This window comes from Pelophylax lessonae (genome assembly GCF_965119305.1).
Source record: "Pelophylax lessonae genome assembly, chromosome: 3".
Taxonomy (NCBI): domain Eukaryota; kingdom Metazoa; phylum Chordata; class Amphibia; order Anura; family Ranidae; genus Pelophylax; species Pelophylax lessonae.
The window spans coordinates 157,113,076-157,134,052 of NC_138770.1; the positions used below are offsets into that span (position 1 = coordinate 157,113,076).

Sequence of the window (20,977 nt, forward strand, 5' to 3'; positions counted from 1 at the left end):
GATAAAACTATCCCACTGTCTCAGTAGATTCCACCCAAGCCTTCCACACCTTCTCAAATTTTCGGAGACAACCCCGGGACACAGTTCTTTTTGACCGAGAATTGACATTTTTGATTTTGGTGGCTGTTGACAGGCTTCCCCACCCATCAGTATTGTATGTATTCCAGTTTTCACAGGACTGAGCACATCTCTGATCTAAGTTCTATGTCTACCCACCTGAGGTACCTATGATTTCCTTATATGTTTGAAATATCTGTTTTTGATGAACCAACTTTTCAATTTATGGACAAGAGTAATAAAAATACTAAGAAACTCACTAAGCAAGAAAACTCAGTAGCTTCTGAAGACTTAATAAACCTTAAAGTGGATCTAAACCCAATCACTAAAATCTCGCAATCTTTAGTATGGTAATGTATGACGTATTTTCAAAAGTCATTTTATATATCATAATCTGCTGCTTGCATTAAAATAATTTCTCGTCCTTGCTTGAGCACCTCTTGTTATAGGACAATGCCTATTCCTGTCTTCTAATTGTGCTAGTGTATTTTATACCCTGGCACATTTGCTTTCAGTTGAGATCATTAGGGGTTGTGATTGAAAAAAAGGTTAAAACAAAGAAAAACAAAAAGAAAAAAGTGGCAGTTTTTTATGATACACAGTGCTTTAGAAAAGGAAATATCATTTAGTCAAGGCGCACAACTACTTCAATGCATGCCAGGGCCGGACTGACCATAGGGCAGACCGGGCATATGCCCGGTGGGCCGAGGCCTCCGCTCCGGGCGCATGAAGTGCAGTCACAGACAGTGTAACTATGTCTGGACTGTGTACCGATGCCGGCGGTTGCCGCTGCTGGCCTCTCCGCGGCCGATTCCGCGGAGACTGAAGGCCGCCCGCTGCTGTCCCCGACTCCCCGCCACTCACTCCTAAGCACTGGGCTCAGCTGGCAGCCGTGCTGATGCTGAGCTGAGCCCAGCGCCGCTCACTGCGGCCGGCTCCGCAGCGGCATCCAGTATAGGCGCTCAGGAGGGGTGGACCGGCGTCAGGTGATTGAAGGCTGAAGGGGGTGGAGCTAGAGGCCGGGGACCCCCTGCTTGTTGTCGGGAAGAAGCGGGAAGGAAGTCGCCGGCACCGCACTGCACCGCAGACAGCCAGCCACTGACAGAGTGAGAGACAAGAACAACACCGGCTGCTGCAACAAGGTAAGGAAAGGAAACAACACAACGTGTGTCACTGCTGGGATTTGTGGTTCTGGGCTGGTCTCCACCGGCAGAGCAGTGTTCTGGTCAGACTGGTCTGGAACTGACTGTCACTGCTAGAAAACATGTGCCATCATGCCATGCCAGTTTGCTTGTTGCATGTGATGTGACAGCCAGGTGCACATTTTCAACTTGAAAATGTGCACCTGGCTGTCACATCACATGTAACAAGCAAACTGGCATGCCGCATGGCACATGTTTTCTAGCAGCAGTGAGTCACTGCTGCTAGAAAACATGTGCCGTGCGGCATGCCAGTTTGCTTGTTACATGTGATGTGACAGCCTGCCTCATCCCATCTCTCCCACCGCCATCACTCTGCCTCATCCCATCCCATCCCTCCGACCGCCATCCCTCTGCCTCATCCCATCTCTCCCACCGCCATCACTCTGCCTCATCCCATCCCTCCAGCCGCCATCCCTCTGCCTGATCCCATCCCTCTGACCGCCATCCCTCTGCCTCATCCCATCTCTCCCACCGCCATCACTCTGCCTGATCCCATCTCTCCCACCGCCATCCCTCTGCCTGATCCTATCTCTCCCACCGCCATCCCTCTGCCTGATCCCATCCCTCCGACCGCCATCCCTCTGCCTTATCCCATCTCTCCCGCCGCTATCCCTCTGCCTCATCCCATCTCTCCCGCCGCCATCCCTCTGCCTCATCCCATCCCTCCCACCACCATCACTCTGCCTGATCCCATCTCTCCCACTGCCATCCCTCTGCCTGATCCCATCTCTCCCACTACCATCCCTCTGCCTGATCCCATCTCTCCCACCACCATCCCTCTGCCTGATCCCATCTCTCCCACCTCCATCCCTCTGCCTGCTCCCATCTCTCCCACCTCCATCCCTCTGCCTTATCCCATCTCTCCCATCGCCATCTCTCTGCCTGCTCCCATCTCTCCCATCGCCATCCCTCTGCCTGATCCCTTCTCTCCCACGGCCATCCCTCTGCCTGATCCCTTCTCTCCCACGGCCATCCCTCTGCCTGATCCCATCTCTCCCACGGCCATCCCTCTGCATGATCCCATCTCTTCATCAACATCCCTCTGCCTGATCCCATCTCTCCCATCGTCATCCCTCTGCCTGATCCCATCTCTCCCACCTCCATCCCTTTGCCTGATCCCACCTCTCCCACCTCCATCCCTCTGCCTGATCCCATCACTCCCACCTCCATCCTTCTGCCTGATCCCATCTCTCCCACCTCCATCCCTCTGCCTGATCCCATCTCTCCCACCGCCATACCTCTGCCTGATCCCATCTCTCCCACCGCCATACCTCTGCCGGATCCCATCCCTCCCACTGTCATCCTTCTGCCTGATCCCATCCCTCCCACTGCCAGCCCTCTGTCTGATCTCTCCCCCCCCCATGAGGCAGTGGTGATGGGGGGATAGGGATGACATCAGTAGCGGTGGTGGTGGGGATAGGGATGACATCGGTGGCAGTGGACATTGTCATTCCTATCCCCACCACCACTGCCACTGATGTTATTCCTATCCTTACCACCACTGCCACTGATGTCACCCCTATCCTCATCATTCCCACTGATATCATCCCTATCCTCAACACCGCCACTAATGTTATCCCTATCCCCACCACTGATGTTATCGCTATCACCACCACCACCGCCACTGATGTCATCCCTATCCCCACCACTGCCACTGATGTCATCCCAATCCCCACTACCACTGATGTCATTCCTATTCCCACTGCCACTGATGTAACCCCTATCCCCACTGCCACTGATGTCACCCCTATCCCACCACCACTGCCACTGATGTCACCCCTATCCCCACCACCACTGATGTCACCCCTATCCCCACCACCACTGCCACTGATGTCACCCCTATCCCCACCACCACTGCCACTGATGTCACCCTTATCCCCCACCACCACTGATGTCACCCCTATCCCCACCACCACTGCCACTGATGTCATCCCAATCGCCACTGATGTCACCCCTATCCCCCACCACCACTGATGTCACTCCTATCCCCACTGCCACTGATGCCATCCCACTACCACTGCCACTGATGTCACCCCTATCCCCACCACCACTGATGTCACCCCTATCCCCACCACCACTGCCACTGATGTCACCCCTATCCCCACCACCACTGCCACTGATGTCACCCTTATCCCCCACCACCACTGATGTCACCCCTATCCCCACCACCACTGCTACTGATGTCATCCCTATCCCACCACTACTGATGTCATCCCTATCCCACCACCACCACTACTGATGTCATCCCTATCCCCACTACCACCACCACTACTGATGTCATCCCTATCCCACCACCACTACTGATGTCATCCCTATCCCACCACCACCACTACTGATGTCATCCCTATCCCCACTACCACCACCACTACTGATGTCATCCCTATCCCACCACCACTACTGATGTCATCCCTATCCCCACTACCACCACTGCTACAGATGTCACCCCTATCCCACCAATACCATAAGAAACTACATACACATTTTGGGGGCGCCTGTGAACAAAAACCTTGATTTTACTACACGTGTAATATATGACCCTGCACACTAGAATGAGAGCAATAATTATAGGATCATTATTCATGGTTAACTCTGAACTGATGACCTCTATGATCTTTAATAGCTTTGCCTATGGAAAATATAGGGTACTGAAATGTGTTGCTATTTTCGGGCATGCATAGTCTTAAGGTTTGACATGTTGGGTATTTTATTTACTTGACACAAACTCATCTTTTATATTTTACCCAAAAATTGGGTAATATATTTTGAATGTACCCTAAAATGACCTGCTATCTCTTAGCCTGGGTTCACACTAAATACGGACTGCATCTAAATAGCAACCCGTCCATGCAAACAGATTGTGGAGTGTATGTTAGGTTAACGACACCCTGCAATCAGTTTTCAAAAGGCAGTGCGATTTGCAGAATCGGATCGCATGGGTGTGCAGGTTAAATATAACTAAAAAACATAGAGAAACCGGTAGTTGTTCATCATTGGTCATTTTGTTTAAAAAAAAAAAAAAAATGGGCTGCTCAGCCTAAAATGCCCGGGCCTATTTTTTGTCCCAGTCCGGGCCTGATGCATGCATATCCTGGTATATTTGTTTACCTTTAATATTGAAGGCCGATCTAGCCTTCTCGCTGTTTCCCAGCCATCACCCATATCAGCTGCTTTTCCTGTTCCTGTAGGATAAATCAGCACAGTTATAAAGAAAAAAATATTAAGGAAAGTGATGTACATAATGATTAATTTGCACAATCTGATGTCCTCTAGTTATAGCATATGATAGAAATGATTAGTTGGTTTTGTAGATACCTATTAGATTGCGAGGATGTCCATAATGTGCATCACTGAATCCAAGACACACCCCTCCATTATTCATTGACAGAAGATCCTCCAAGTCATTTGGACTACACAAGGACCAGTTTCTCTGTCCAGTGCCATACACTTTAAATCTTGCTATGCCACCATCTGTAAAAAAAAAAAAAAAATGCCAAAAAGCTGTTAAGACAAAATATCATGACATTAGTTGATCAAACATTTTCATAGCCACTAGTAGAACTGGGCAAACAGTTCGAGCCAAGCAACAGTTCATCCCAAACATCACCTGTTTGCCCGTTTGGCGAACACCCGAATTTGCCGGGCGTTCGGCGGGATATTAACCCACTGAGTGCCCCACAATACACTGTGCAGTTTTGTCCAATCAGGGTACAGTGAATAACTGGTTGTTAAGGAGCTAGCCAGGAAGCCGGCTGTTGCTTCCTTAACAAAGGATGAGTCATCAGCTGTCAACGGGCTTCGCCGCTGACAGCTGAATGAATAAAAAAAACATTACAGCAATAAATAAAAGTTTAAAGAAATATGGCGTGGGGGTTCCCCCCCCCCCCCCAATCCATACCAGGCCCTTCTGCTTTGGTATGGATTTTAACCACTTTAGCCCCAGCCCTATTTCGGACACTTTTTGTTCACAAGTTAAAACCAGTATTTTTTCCTAGAAAACTACTTAGAACCCCCAAACATTATATATATTTTTTTAGCAAAGACTCTGGAGAATAAAATGTCGGTCATTGCAAAATTTTTTGTCTATTTGCGCAGCAGTCTTTAAAACGCCATTTTTTTGGAAAAAATTTGAAAAATCACATTTCACTGCATTTAAAAAATACTAAACAGTAAAGTTAGCCCATTTTTTTTGTATATTGTGAAAGATGATGTCACGCCGAGTAAATAGATACCAAACATGTTACGGTTTAAAATTGCGCCCCCCCGTGGGATGGCGACAAACTACGGTCAATAGAGATCTCAATCTGCGACGCTTTAAATTTATTTAACGGTTACCAGTTTAGAGTTAGAGTGTAGCTCTTTTTTTTTAATTATTGCCCACGCTCTGGCGATCGCGGCGATACCTCACATGTGTGGTTTGAACAGCGATTTCATTTGCGGCTCGACTTGCGTATACGTTTTTTTTTGTGCGCGAGCTAACGGTGACGGGGACGGCTAAATTTTTTTTTTTTTTTTTTTTCCTATTTATTTTTTCTTTTTTTTTAAACTTTATTACAGGTTTTTAAAAAAAAAAAAATCTGATCACTTTTATTGCTGTCACAAGCAATGTAAACATCCCTGGTGACAGCAATATGTCGTGACAGGTACTCTTTATGGAGGGATCGAGGGTCTAAAAGACCCTAGACCCCTCCACTACACTTCCCTGTATGCAAAACGCCGAAAACGGCATTTTTGCATACAGCCGTTTTTCAAATCTGCCGCCTTTTGCAGCACAGTAACCCGGACGTGACGTCATGGACGCCGCCTCCGGGTTACGTCATCGGAGACCCGATCGATGCCGTTTCCGGCATTCATCGGGACTCCATCCAGCCGGCGGACGTGCCGGCTGGGTGCTCGGGGCTCCCGGTGGGACAGTAGCCCCGAGCAAAGCCGCGGAAGGCGGCGGGAGGGGGGGGACGTCCCCTCCCGCCCCCCCGGGTAACGATCGAGCGGCTCCCGAGCCGCATCGATCGTTACCGACGGAAAGCCGACCGTCGGCTTCAAATAACGGTACCGGGATGATGCCTCTAGCTAGAGGCATCATCCCAGTATAACCCCGCAAAGTCTGATCACGTAGAGGTTACGTGACTGGTAGTAAAGTGGTTAAGGGGAACCCCACACCAAAATAAGAAAAACTCCTGGGGTCCATACCAGATCCTTATCCGAGCATGCAGCCTGGCAGGACAGGAAAGGGATGGGGGGGCGAGCACTTGCCCTCCCCTAAACCATACCAAACCACATGCCCTCAACATGGTGGGGCTTTGGGGCTGGGGGCTATCCCCCCCCACCCCAAAGCACCTTGTCCCCCATGTTTATGGGGGACAAGGGCCGCTTCCCAACAACCCTGGGCGATGGTTGTAGAGGAGTCTGTGGGCAGGTAGCTTATCAGAATCTGGAAGCCCCCTTTAACAAGGTAGCCTCCAGATCCTGGCCTCCCCCCATGTGAATGAGTATGGGGTACATTGTACCCCTACCCATTCACCAAAAAAGTGCCAAAAATAAATAAAGACAGGAGGCAGTTTTTGACAATTCCTTTATTTAAAAAATAAAAAAAACAATGTCCCTCGAGGTAGATCCATCATCAATCACGGCGCCCGGCGCATCCCCGGAACCGAAAAAAGAAAAAAACGCCTATGTTGTTTTTTTTTTTTCGTGTTCCTGCAGTGAGGCGGGCATCGTGATTGTCGATGGATACATTGGGGAAAAATATATTTTTATTTTTTTAATAAAGGAATCGTCAAAAACTGCCCCCTGTCTTTATTTATTTTTTATAAGCCCCCTGCCAGCAAAGCCCCACAACCACAGCCCAGAATTGTCGGGAAGAGGCCCTTGTCCTTATTATCATGAACCTCCCCCACCCTCAAGCACCCAATAGGCCTGGTATGGATTGGGGGGACCCCAACGGCATTTTTTCTATAATTTTTGTATTGCCAGCAATGGTATTATATTGCTGGCAATTTAAATGTAATTTTTTTTCTTTCTTTCATTTTTATTTATTTTATTTCAGGAAAGAAAATGGCACCATCTACTGTATGACCACTCAAGACAGACAAAAGAATCAGGCGGATTCTGCTCCAACCTCTCTGTTCTGTCCTGCAGGTCCTAAACAAACAACAATCTGACTTAAATCTGAGTTCCACCCTGAAAAAATTTTTTTCACCGTCCGCTTGCTTTAATTTACCTGAAAAAGAATTGGATAATTAAAAATTTTTTTTGTTTCACTTACCTTCTTTTTAACCACTTGCCGACTGCCACACGACTATATATTGCTGCAGTCAGCCTCTCCTGGGCAAAGTGACGTATGGGTACGTCACTCGCCCACGAGCCTGTAGGGGGCGAGCGCGTGCCGCCGGTGGCGTGATCCCACCCCCGCTCCTTCACTGACATCCCCGCGCGTGTGACCGGCGGCTCCGATGTCCGCTGGCCACTCGCGATCTCCCGCAGGAGAGGGAAAAAGACAGCCTCCTGATGTAAACACAGCCATCTGTCATTCTCCCTTAGATCATCACTGAGGCTATGCGATCCTGCTATGTATGATCTAACAAGCCACGCCCCCTGACAGTTAGAATCATGCCCCTAGGGACACACTTAACCCCTTAATCACCAATAAAGTTAACCCCTTCCCTGCCAGTCTCATTTTTACAGTAACAGTGCATATTTATAGCACTGATTACTGTAGTAATGTCACTGGTACCCCCAAAAGTGTCAAAAATGTCAGTCAAGGGTCCGATCTGTCTGCCGTAATGTCGCAGTAACGCAAAAAAATCGCAGATCGCCGGCATTACTAGTTTAAAAAAAAACAATAAAAATGACATAAATCTTTCCCGTAGTTAGTAAAAGCAATAACTTTTGCGCAAACCAATCAAAATACGCTTATTGCGATTTTTTTACCAAAAATATGTAAAGAAAACAAATTGGCCTAAAATGTTAAAAAAATGTATTTTTACTTTTTTTTTGAGAATTTCATATAAAAAGATGTGGAAAATATTGTTATTTTTTCAAAATTGTCGCTCTTTTTTTGTTTATAGCTCAAAAAGTAAAAATCGCACAGGTGATCAAATACCACCAAAAGAAAGCTCTGTTTGTGGGAAAAAAAGGACGTCAATTTAATTTGGGTACAGCGTCGCTCGACCGCGCAATTGTCCGTTAAAGTCACGCAGTGCCGAATCGCAAAATAGGGCCTGGTCTTTGAGCAGCCAAATCCTCCGGGGCTTAAGTGGTTAATGAAAATATACTTACCTTCCTTCCTCTTTCTCCCTCTGCGGCCCCGGCCTTCGCTGTCACTTCCTCCTTGCATTGACTCCTGGGAGATGAGCGTCATCGATCCCAGGAGTCAATGCGCCTGCACCGGCCCTGCTCGTCACTTCCGGTTCAGGCGCGTCATTCCCTGCTGAACAGCTTCTGGGCATGACCAGAAGCTGTGCAGGGATGGTGCACCTGCACCGGAAGTGACGAGCAGGGCATTCTGGGACTCCGACATCACCGAAGAGGACGCTCCGGCTTCAGCTGCCCACACCTGAGATGGCAGTGCTGGACAAGACATTTTCAAGGTAAGTATTTCTTCTAAATGGTAAGTGAAAAGGGGGACAGTTCAGAGGCTATCGTTGCTTAAATACACTAGCCCTGGCTGTCCTGGGGGTATTTTTATCTAAAAAAGATTTTCTAGGGTGGAACTCCGCTTTAAGGTTTCTACAGGATGCCTTTCTGTAGTCTCTCTCAGCCGCCTTCTTCCAGAAATTTCTCTCTTCATCAAGAGCGTCAAATTGTGCCCCCTCCTCCATTCACAGAAGCTGTACTACAGCTTCTATGAATAAAATGTGATCTTTGAATGGAGGATGGTTGGATGGTTGAAAGGTCTGCCCCCTCCATTCATAGATTGTGTTTCAATGGAAAACCTTAAAGTAAATTGGTTATTACAGTTTACATCATTACCTTTGATATATTCATACATTGTGATCATATGCCCTTAAGTGCCTTTTTATTTGGAGAGAACAAATGTAATTGTTCCTCATAATTGTTTATTGTGTTACCCTTCTATGGACTCTTTCTAGTGCAAGGACATCCTTTCTGTGGATTGGTGACCAAAACTTAACTGCATCCTGAAAATGAACCCAAACCAATGTTTTGTAAAGGGGTAGAAATATTGATTTATCTCTTGAATGAATGCATTTTTTTAATACGTGAGAATATTCTGAAAGCTTTATTAGCCGCAGATTAGCATTGCATGCTGTTACATCATCTACAAGGACTCACAAACCTCATCACAGATTCACAGAGAAGCCCCTTTTGCATGCACATTTTTAGCACCCAAGTGCATAACTTTACATTTTTCAATACTGAACCTCATTTATCAGACAGCTGCCTAACCTTCTAATTTATCTAGATTTTCCTGTTATTATGATACATCTTGTGCCAATTTTTTTTATCCCTGCCTAATTTTGGTAATGTCAGCAAACAGTGAAACTGAACACTAAAGCTGGCCATACGCTAGTAGAATTTTGTTAGAAAATTTTCATATAAGAACATTCATTGGCTTTTCTATACATTAGTAGGGTCACATCAATGTTCATTTTTGACTGCAGTAATGAGAAAATTCAATGGAGTGGCATGGAAATGTTTTCTCAAATTAATTCAATTTTTACCAGTGAGTGTTGTTTTTATTTGTGAAAGGCCATTCATTCAAAATCAAATGTTAAAGGCAAATTACATTTTAAAGTATTTTTGAATGACATTTGGCAAGGTATCAAATTAATTTTGCTTCTACTAGTGTATGGCCAGCTTTAATTCCAACCTCAATATCACTGATAAATAAGTTAAACAGCATTAGTCCCAATACAGAACCCTGGGGCATACCACTTTAAACCTTGGCACATAGTAAGTGAAAATGTCTGTTCTGCAGTGGCGGAACTACCAGAGTCGCAGCAGTCGCACTTGCGACTGGGCCCTGGCGTTCCGCCACTGTGCGGGGGGCCTGCCGCGCCGCCCCGCCCCGCCCCTTCGTCTCTCGCTCTGCTGTGAAGGGCCCGCTCGTTCTGATCTTCAGCTGTGAGCTGCCCGTTCCTCTCCTGGCTCTGTCAGTGTGAGCGGCGCGGTCCCTCCCTCCCTCGTTTGTTCCACCACTGGAGGCTGAACAGGGACTGTCATTGTAGGGAGGTGGACAGTGACAGGCTGAAAGGGAGGTGTCAGCTGAGCAGCTGAAGACCAATAGATTTAAAGGGAGGAGCTCTCTCTTCTGAGAGGCGATCCCAGGAATCCAGAGGCATCCCTAACTTGCGACTGACTTAGTAAGTGATTATTTGCAAGATGTCAGTGCAACTGATCCCATCCTCCACCACTCCACCACTGCTGTCTCTTACCGATCCCCCCCCCTTCACCACCACCACAGATCTCATCCCTATTGCCCCCATCACCTCTGTCGCAGAGGTGATAGGGTGGGGAAAGGGATGAGATCTGTGGTGGTGGTGGTGGGGGGGATCGGAAAGAGGCAGAAGTGGCGGGGGGGATGGCACCCCCACCACCATCACTGATCCTCACCACCACCGCTGCCACAGATCCCACCACCACTGACTCCACCCCTCTCACCACTGATTCCACCCCTCTCACCACTGCCACTGATCCCACCCCCCTCACCACTACCGCTGCCACTGATTGACCCCCCTTACCCCTACCATCACTGCCACTGATCCACTCCCCTCACCACCACCACCGCTGCCACAGATCTCGCCCCCCCTCCCTACCACTGCCACAGATCCCACCCTGCTTACCCCCACCACCACTGATCCCCCCCCACCACCACCACCACTGCTGCCACTGATCCAACTTCCCTCACCACCACAGCTGCCACTTATCCCACCCCCTCACCACCACCACTGATCCCCACCCCCCCTCACCACCACCACTGATCCCACCCCCCCTCACCACCACCGCTGCCACAGATCCCACCACCACTGATTCCACCCCTCTCACCACTGATTCCACCCCTCTCACCACTGCCACTGATCCCACCCCCCTCACCACCACCGCTGCCACTGATTGACCCCCCTTACCCCTACCATCACTGCCACTGATCCACTCCCCTCACCACCACCACCGCTGCCACAGATCTCGCCCCCCCTCCCTACCACTGCCACAGATCCCACCCTGCTTACCCCCACCACCACTGATCCCCCCCCACCACCACCACCACTGCTGCCACTGATCCAACTTCCCTCACCACCACAGCTGCCACTTATCCCACCCCCTCACCACCACCACTGATCCCCACCCCCCACCCTCACCACCACCACTGATCCCACCCCCCCTCACCACCACCGCTGCCACAGATCCCACCACCACTGATTCCACCCCTCTCACCACTGATTCCACCCCTCTCACCACTGCCACTGATCCCACCCCCCTCACCACCACCGCTGCCACTGATTGACCCCCCTTACCCCTACCATCACTGCCACTGATCCACTCCCCTCACCACCACCACCGCTGCCACAGATCTCGCCCCCCCTCCCTACCACTGCCACAGATCCCACCCTGCTTACCCCCACCACCACTGATCCCCCCCCACCACCACCACCACTGCTGCCACTGATCCAACTTCCCTCACCACCACAGCTGCCACAGATCCCACCCCCCTCACCACCTCCACTGCCATAGATCCCACCCCACCACCACTGCTGCCACTGATCCCACCCCTCTTACCCCCATCACCACTGATCCATCCCCCTCACCACCACCACTGCTGCCACTGATCCAGGTTCCCTCACCACCACAGCTGCCACAGATCCCACCCCCCTCACTACCACCACTGCCACAGATACCACCCCCTCACCACCACCACTGCCACTGATCCCACCCCCCCTCACCACCACCGCTGCCACTGATCCCACCCCCCCTTACCTCCACCACCACTGCCACTGATCCACCACCCTTACCACCACTACCACTGATCCCACCGTCCCTCTCCACCACCACTCCACTGCTTCCACTTATCCCACCCCCCCCTCACCACCACCACCACTGCTGCCACTGATCCCACCCCCTCACCACCACCACCGCCATAGATCCCACCACCTTCACCACCACTACCACGGATTCCACCCCCTCCCACCACCAGCACCACTACTGCCACTGATCCCAAAGGGGCACTCAGGTGGATATAAGGGGGCACTCTGAAGGTACAGTTTTAGTACTTCCAGAGTGCCCCCTTATATCTTCCAGAATGCTCACTTACATCCTCCAAAATGCCTCTTAGTAATAGTAAGGTCAGTGGCAGAAAGGTCGCACTTGTGTCTGGGCCCTAGTGTTCCACCACCATGTGGGGGCTCAAGACAGCAGGAGGTGGCCCGCTGCAGAACATGGGAAAGGCCCTGGGATGGGGTCAGGGGGGGGGCCCTTCATGGTTTCTTGCACCCGGGCCCTGAAGGTTGTAGTTACGCCTCTGCGGTTCTGCAATATATGTACACAGAATGAGTCACCCTGTAACAATGTAAATGAAGCGGCTAACAATACCTCTCAGCTCTTTGTGTTTCCAGTTACCTGGGTAGATGTTGAGACGAACATGTGTCCATCTTTTTCTTGAACTGACGTTGAAGTATTTGTGAGAGCTCTCCTCGTATCCCGGCTTTAACTCCGCTATTTTTAAAAGATAGTCCCAGTTTTCTGACTCAAACTAAAAAAAGAAATGGTTACACTTTGAAGGATCTGGTACAATTTAAGCAGCTGGTAACATAAATTACAAATTGTCATTGATGGTGTTTTTGTAAATGATTTATTCCTTTTCTCATTTATTATGTTTATTATTACCAATGAAATGTAACGTTCCCTCATTAATATTTCATGGTTACCACTTGTGGCAAGCAGGTGGCACAGTGGATTTTATTGTCCACCACCTATTGCCACATTTTTAACCTGTTCTCACTGGTGTCTCACATATATGCAGCATCATTGAGGTGGGCCCTCTTCTGAGGCACTGCCTAGATGTGTACCAGCAATTCTCCTGGGAACATCTTCTACACAAAAAGGTCTGCATGTTTGTATGTCTTATGTTGGATTAAAGAAAACCTTTTTTATTGAGCGTCAGTGTGTTTTAGGTAGAATAAAAAAATGTGCACTATCGTTTCTTGACCCAAGTACAGGTACAAACAAAATAGAATTCATACATATGTAGTATCGTCACAAATGTCATACCCCTGTCTCACTCTGCTTGCAAGGCTCTATATTGACATTAGGTATGCCTCCAAATATTCTGACTGGTATATGTGACATAGTTACATAGTTAGTGAGGTTGAAAAAAGACACCAGTTTATCCAGTTCAACCTATGATGTGTGTGAGTGTTTGCTTTTAACTGTACATTGTATACCCCTGTATGTTGTGGTCTCTAAGGTGCCCATCTAATAGTTTTTTGAAACTATCAATGCTCCCTGCTGATACCACTGCTTGTGGAAGAGAATTCCACATCCTTACCGCTCTTACAGTGAAGAACCCCTTACGCATTTTAAGGTTAAACCGCCTTTCCTCTAGTTTTAGTGAGTGGCCACGTGTCTTATTGTATCTCCTTTCTCTGAATAGTTTGTTCCTTATGCTAGGGTCGCCAGTACAGTATTTGTACATTGATATCATATCCCCCCTCAATCGTCTCTTCTCCAGAGAGAATAGGTTCAGTGCTTGTAGTCTTTCCTCATAGCTGATGTCCTCCATTCCCCTAATTATTTTTGTTGCCCTTCTCTGGACTCTTTCCAGTTTCAGCACATCCTTCCTGAGGACCGGTGCCCAGAACTGGACAGCATACTCCAGATGTGGCCGGACCAGAGTCTTGTAGAGCGGGAGAATAATCTCTTTATTTCTGGAGTGAATCCCCTTTTTTATACATCCCAGTATTCTGTTGGCTTTGCTTGCAGCGGCTTGGCATTGCATGCCACTGCCAAGCCTGTTGTCTACCAGTACCCCCAGGTCCTTTTCCATCCTAGACTCACCCAGAGGTTCCCCCAGGGCTCGAGTCCTGCAGGAACGCATGGGAACGGCGTCCCCGCACTTTTTTCACAGCAGGAACGCCGTTCCCATTGCCAGCCGCGTCCTGCAGGCAGGGCCGCTGTCAAGGGGGAACCACAATCCCCCGCTGTGCAGCTTTGTAGAAAAAAAAAAGTCTTTGGGTCCCCTGCGTTCCACGTGAGCGGGTAAAGTCAGTGGACTATTTCATCAGTTTCGGGTAGGCGGATTAATCCGCCGCAGCGCTCTATTCAACTCTAGCCTGGTCACCAGCTTCTTCAATGTTAATAGATGGTGACAGGCTGGGAACACTGTGGCGGATTAATCCGCCTACCCGAAACTGATAAAATAGTCCACTGACTTCCCTCTCCCATGGAACACAGGGGTCCCTGGCCGGCGCTGTGGGCGGCAGTGGCGTACCAGCGGGGGGATGTCAGGCCGGTGTCATGCACGGCGCCGCCTCGCTGTGTGAAGGAAGCTGCAGTGGCACTGTGACAGCTCCTTCAGTCTTGCAGGGGTGCGGTGGCGGAAAGAAGGTAAGTGCCTGCTGTCATCATGCTGTGCAGCCTCACTGTGTGCTGGATAGGAGGGGGATGGGGCAGCTGCATAAAGAGAAATTTATCTTTCCGTATTCATCCTGCAGCCGCCGAATGCCTGATTCTCCTCCTCTTCCTCCTGCAGGTATTCGGCGGCTGCTGGAGGAATATGCAAAGATCAATTCCTCTTTATGCAGCTGCCCCATCCCCCTCCTATACAACTGATTTTACTGGTCCCCCAGTGCTCTCCAGCCCCTCCTCCCAGTGCTCTTTAGCCCCCCCCAGTGCTCTTAACCTACCCAGTGTCTTAGCCCCCCATGCTCTTTAGCCCCCCCAGTGCTCTTAAAACCCCCCAGTGCTCTTAAACCCCCCAGTGTCTTAGCCCCCCCCGTGCTCTTAGCCCCCCCCAGTGTCTTAGCCCCCCCAGTGTCTTAGCCCCCCCCCCCGGTGTCTTAGCCCCCCCAGTGTCTTAGCCCCCCCCAGTGTCTTAGCCCCCCCAGTGCTCTTAAACCCCCCAGTGCTCTTAAACCCCCCAGTGCTCTTTAGCCCGCCGTCAGGGCTCTTTAGCCCACCCTCAGTGCTCTTTAGCCCCCCTCAGTGCTCTTTAGCCCCCCAGTGCTCTTTAGCCCCCCAGTGCTCTCTGGCTCCTCCATTACTCTCCACCCCCTGTACTCCCTAGCTCCCCCCTCAGTGATTTCCAAGTTCCCCCTTTCCCAGTGCTCTCCAGTTCGCCCCCTCCCTCCATGCTCTCCATCCCCCTGGTTTTCCCTGCCTGCCCCCCCCCTCCCACCCCCCCCCCCCCAGTGCTCTCCACTCCCTGCACCTTCCAACCCCCCTGCAATGCTTTCCAAACCCTCCTTAATTCTCTCCAGTCCCCCTCCCCGTGCCCTTCAGCTCCTCCAGTGCTCTCTGCTTCCCCTGTGCTCCCTGCCCCCCCCCCTTGTGCTCCTCTATCTTCTATCATGTCTGCAGTCTTTGACCATCTTTTGTATCACGTCATCAGTCTCTGACATATCACATATATGCAATGACAGACCTCACATGTGATGTGCAGCGCACTGCTGTGCAAATCACATGTGATGTGTGTGTGATGCGAATTCAGCCATACAGTTTGTATGGCTGAATTTGCATCGCATTGGGACACAACTCGCATGGGACCCTTTTTTGGGTCTGCACCAGGATCGGATCGCATGGGTGTTCACACCCATGCAATCCAATTCATGTTGGAACTGACAGTTCGCACTGTGATATGGGAACTGATCTGGGGGTGTGGTTAACTTTGTATTGACAGCCCCAGCAATTTGTATATGGCAGTGTGAACTGCCTGCGAGTTGAATGCAATGCGGTACCCCGCAGTGGATTTGCAGGGTTCCCGCATTACATATATGTGAACTGGGACTAATACCAAGCACATTTGGAGTGACACATCTGAGGGGCATTGCTGTAAATTAAGGTACACTAGTGTTGCCCTCTGAAGAGTGAACCCCAATGGATCACTTTTCAGAGGGTGTTTGCTAGGTGGCAAGGAAGCATTAGGATGCCTCCTCACCATTTAATTTAATCCTTAAAAACCTGCACCACCTTCAAAGGTTCATCCTTATATCAGGACCCACCCCCCTTCCTTAGTGCATTCACTCTTCGGAAGGTGGTCTCTGGTCACCAGAGTCCCCCATACATCAGAGTTCCCGGTATTCCCCTTTACATCAGTCTGCAGGATTACCCCTTACAGTGCAAGGGGGAACTCTGTGGACGCTGATGTGAAGGGCAATGCTGCAGACCCTGATGTAAGTGGGAACTCTGATGTAAAGGGGAATGCAGTGGACTCTGATATAAAGTGGTCTCTGGTCACCTTATATCAGAGTTCCCTTTTAGAGCATGATCTGCAGAATTCCCCTTTATGTCAGAGTTCCCTTGCATTGTAAGGGGGAATCCTGCAGACTCTGATGTAAGGAGGAACTGTTTGCTGGCTGGGTTATATTAACCTGACCTACTTGTAAATGGAGAAATATGGCTTTTGACTTTTGTTTAACTTAAACACATTGCTAATAGCACTATCTACATGTTTATAATTTAAAATATTGATATTTGCACTGTTTACCACAGAATACAGGCATTTTAGGTACTTTTTTGCAATGTCGAGGGGGGATCCTGGGTGAGTTCCCACACTTTTTTTCCCAGGACTTGACCCCTGGGTTCCCCCCCTAGTGAGTGGCTTGCTTTCTGGTTTCTGGCCCCCAAGTGCATTACTTTACATTTTTCAACATTAAACCTCATCTGCCATGTAGTTGCCCACCCCGTTATTTTGTTCAGGTCCGCTTGTAAGGTTTCCACATCCTGCATAGAAGATATTGGCATGCTTAGTTTAGTATCATCCGCAAATACTGAGATTGTACTAGATATCCCCTCCTCTAGATCATTTATGAATAAATTAAACAGGATTGGTCCCAGGACAGAACCCTGGGGGACCCCACTTTCCACACCCGCCTAATCCGAGTACTCCCCATTAATCATCACCCTCTGGACTCTCCCCTGGAGCCAGTTCTCTATCCAGGTACTTACCTTATGGTCCATACCTACCTTCCATAGTTTGTACAGTAAGCGTTTGTGGGGAACGGTGTCAAAGGCCTTTGCAAAGTCCAGATACACCACATCCACAGGCTTACCTTTATCTAGGTGGCAGCTCACTTCATCGTAGAAGGTTAATAGATTGGTTTGGCAAGAACGATTTTTCATGAATCCATGCTGATTACTACTAATAATACCGTTTTCATTACTAAAGTCTTGTATGTCGTCCCTTAACATCCCTCCAAAATCTTGCAGACTACAAATGTTAGGCTGACCGGCCTATAGTTACCCGGGATACATCTCGGCCCCTTTTTAAATATTGGTACCACGTTGGCTTTTTTCCAATCAGCTGGCACCATACCCGTCTGTAAACTATCCTTAAAGATCAAGAATAATGGTCTGACAATCACCTGGCTGAGCTCTTTAAGAACCCTCGGGTGCAAGCCATCCAGTCCCGGTGATTTATTTATGTTAAGTTTCTCTAGTTTAGTTTTAAGTCTATCTTCTGTTAGCCATGGCGGTATTTCCTGAGATGTGTTGTTTAGTTCGGCCTTACAAGCTAGGTTCGTGTAGCCCCCCCGATTCTTTTGTGACATGACATTACCATTCAGGGTTTTTAGTCCTCCCTTTAGCATTTTCTAACCAATCACAATGATTCTCCTTGGCTGGTTTCCATATATAAGAGTATGATTAGTCGTGTGTAAGGAGGAGCCACACACACGCTACCACACATGTGCAGCCGGCTGTCAGCCATCTTTATTATTGGAGGAAGACCTCTTTTCTAGCATTCATGAGACATGCTTTTACTTTCTAATGTAATGTAAGTGTATCCCCGTTTTATTACATTTTAATGGTATGCAGCATTACACTATGTAGAGTAATTTTTCTTTCATGCATTACACGGCATATGCTGAATTAATTGGCTGAGCTGGTTGTCTGGCGATCCTCTTCCAGTTATCAAAGGAAGTTGTGTTTGAATTATTCCAATAGATCTCTGAAGGTTGCACCCTTTCCCATGATGTTGGTCTTTATGTGTTTTTGAGCTGACCACCCTTATTAGGGGGTCACAGGCATTCTGATAAGCCTTGTGTGACAGTGGTTGGTGTCACCTTAGCTATTCTAGGAGCCTTTCCGTTTTCCATCATGGCTTGTGGTACTTCATTTTGACTGTTCATATCGGTCACCTTTCTTCATGTCTTTGGACAATTTATGGACACTTTTTTTGTGTATTAATAGTCATTGTTCTTCACTGTATACAAGTTTTTAGTTACTATTTATTAATGACAGTGTCACAAATTAATTATTCTGTATTACTTTATTTTTTTTTTCACTCTTTGATGTCCTAAAGGATGATAGTAAATGCGCTGAACGGATTGGTTTATATTTATGATTACTGTATACCTGATATAGTGTTCAGCAGCATTATTATCTCACCACAATCTCTGTTTTTTTTTTTAAATGAAAGGATCATTGCACTCAAAACGGATGCACCAGTTTATTTTTATCTATAATGAACTCTTTTATAGAGACCTTTGTCCTCCAGTTCCTGGGTCTGCATAGCTGCAGTGGGCATTATAAAAGGTTCCCAATCTTCCTTCTAAATTTTCTTTTATTTATTCTATTGTATATTTAGTGGTAAAACCCAGATTTTCCATGTTGATATGAAGAGAGTAAAAATAATTAAGGTAGGGAGACCTTACTGTTGAAGCATCTAACACCGCATTCACACTGCAGCTGCACGACTTTGGGGGACGACCTGTGAAGTCGCGTGCAACACGACTTAGGCGCGACTTGCACGGACTTCATAAAATGAATGTCTATGCAAGTCACTCCAGGTCGCCCCGAAGTAGTACACTAACCTTTTTCTAAGTCGGAGCGACTTGTGTCGCTCCTATTAGAACCGTTCCTGTACCACACAATGGACCGCTACGGTCCACGACTTGTCAGGCTGACAAGTCGCCTGACAAGTCGTATTAGTGTGAATGGAGTCTAAGACATATAGAAACTAAATTATCTGCTACAAAATTCCAAAATATATTTCATGTGGACCGTAAAAGTTTTTTTTTTTTTTAGGTCTGGATAGATTAGGGAAAGATTAGAAGCCTTATTGGATTTTTACTGCTATGCAGGGCTCCGTTAGAGAGATTTCCTCTTCCATACTTCCATAAAAAGCAAAGAAGAATGTACGTCTATTTGTGTCTGTTTTGCTGTTGCAGATTTTCCCTCATTTTCCATCTGACGATTTGTTGTCAGCAGAAGAAAAAGTCAGAGAAAATCGCTCTAATTTAGCCCCAAATAGCAGTAAAACCTGATACGGTTTCAAACCCTGTCTTGGCCTAATATACATATTAAATTGCATATTGCACCAGTTTGACCTGTGTAAATCTGTGTAAGTTCATACGCTCACATATAATTTCAGCTTCGTATAGTACTTTTTTTGTCCTGAACGTGGAGGACAGTGCTCTGGTTTATCCAGGTTTGTTAAACATACTTTACTAAATAATTTGTGATTCACAGGGCTTTTTTTCTCAGAGAATAGGTGCAGGAACTCCCCCACCACCCACCTCCGAGCACCGACCCTTGGTTCCACCCCCTACCCACCTCCCAGAACCACCTCATTTAGAGTATACAGAGCCAAGTGTCATTATATCATGCTAAGTAATTTGTATGGAATTTGGTAATAACAACAAGAAAAAGCAGTAAAATAGATTCCCCACAGCCAGTAGAAATATAGCCCCCAGCAACAATAGACCCCCCCCAAGCAACATGGGACCCCTGCAACAAACTATCACCCCAGCAACAACTGACCCCCTGGCAGCAAGAACAGATCTCTCAGAAGCCAGCATAAATAGACGCTCCAACAGAGAGGAATGATTGACTCTTTCCCCAACAGTAATTCCCTTCCAGAAACAATTGACCCCCTAGCAACTTAAGCCCTCCCCCCAGAAACAATAGATCCCCCACCAGCAACAATAGACCTCCCTAGAAACAATAGGCCACCACACAAAAATAGATCCTCTCAAGCAACAATAGATTCCCCAGCAGCCAGCATCAGCAGACCCTCCATCACACCCCAGCACCTCTTGCCATTACATACATCCAGTGCTGGAGGTGCCGGAACTCCGTTCCCCAGCGTTCCCTCTGAAAAAATGCCCTGGTGATTCATACAATAAAAAAGCATTGATTTTCTGAATTGGTTGCAAAAACTGTACGTATGCTATTCATTTCATTTAGTTAATATTTTACAGGTATCTAATTGAACACATTATTTAATACAACGTTTTTATTAGGGACACATGTTTATTAACTCCTCTCTGTTCTGTATAGTTGCCCTTCTTAGGAAAAATATACATTTTCTATGGCATTCTCTGCTTATGCACTGTATGTATTTGTACACTTTAATTGAAGAGACAGATATTCACACTTATCTTTTTTTAAATGTATAGTGGGTGTGTACATATTTTTTTATTTACAAAATACTTTAATATACATGTACTGTATATGTGTTTTTTTATCCTACCTTTTCTGCAACTTGATAGTCTTCCTCTGAGGCAGCAGATCCCATTCTGTCCCCACGTGGTGGCAATGCTCTTTTTTCT

General features: G+C 47.8%; 1 protein-coding gene across 2 annotated transcripts in view; it reads right to left on the reverse strand.

The window, feature by feature from the left end:
• ALLC (allantoicase) overlaps nt 1–20,977 on the reverse strand; it is a 91,586-nt gene that overhangs the window by 17,198 nt on the left and 53,411 nt on the right. For both annotated transcript variants that reach the window (XM_082249638.1, XM_082249637.1), the window contains exons 6-9: nt 20,899–20,975; nt 12,828–12,960; nt 4,572–4,727; nt 4,365–4,438 (exon numbers count right to left, since the gene is read on the reverse strand). In XM_082249638.1, coding sequence (XP_082105764.1) covers nt 4,365–4,438; nt 4,572–4,727; nt 12,828–12,960; nt 20,899–20,975 — 440 coding nt within the window. The remainder of the gene's footprint in view (nt 1–4,364; nt 4,439–4,571; nt 4,728–12,827; nt 12,961–20,898; nt 20,976–20,977) is intronic.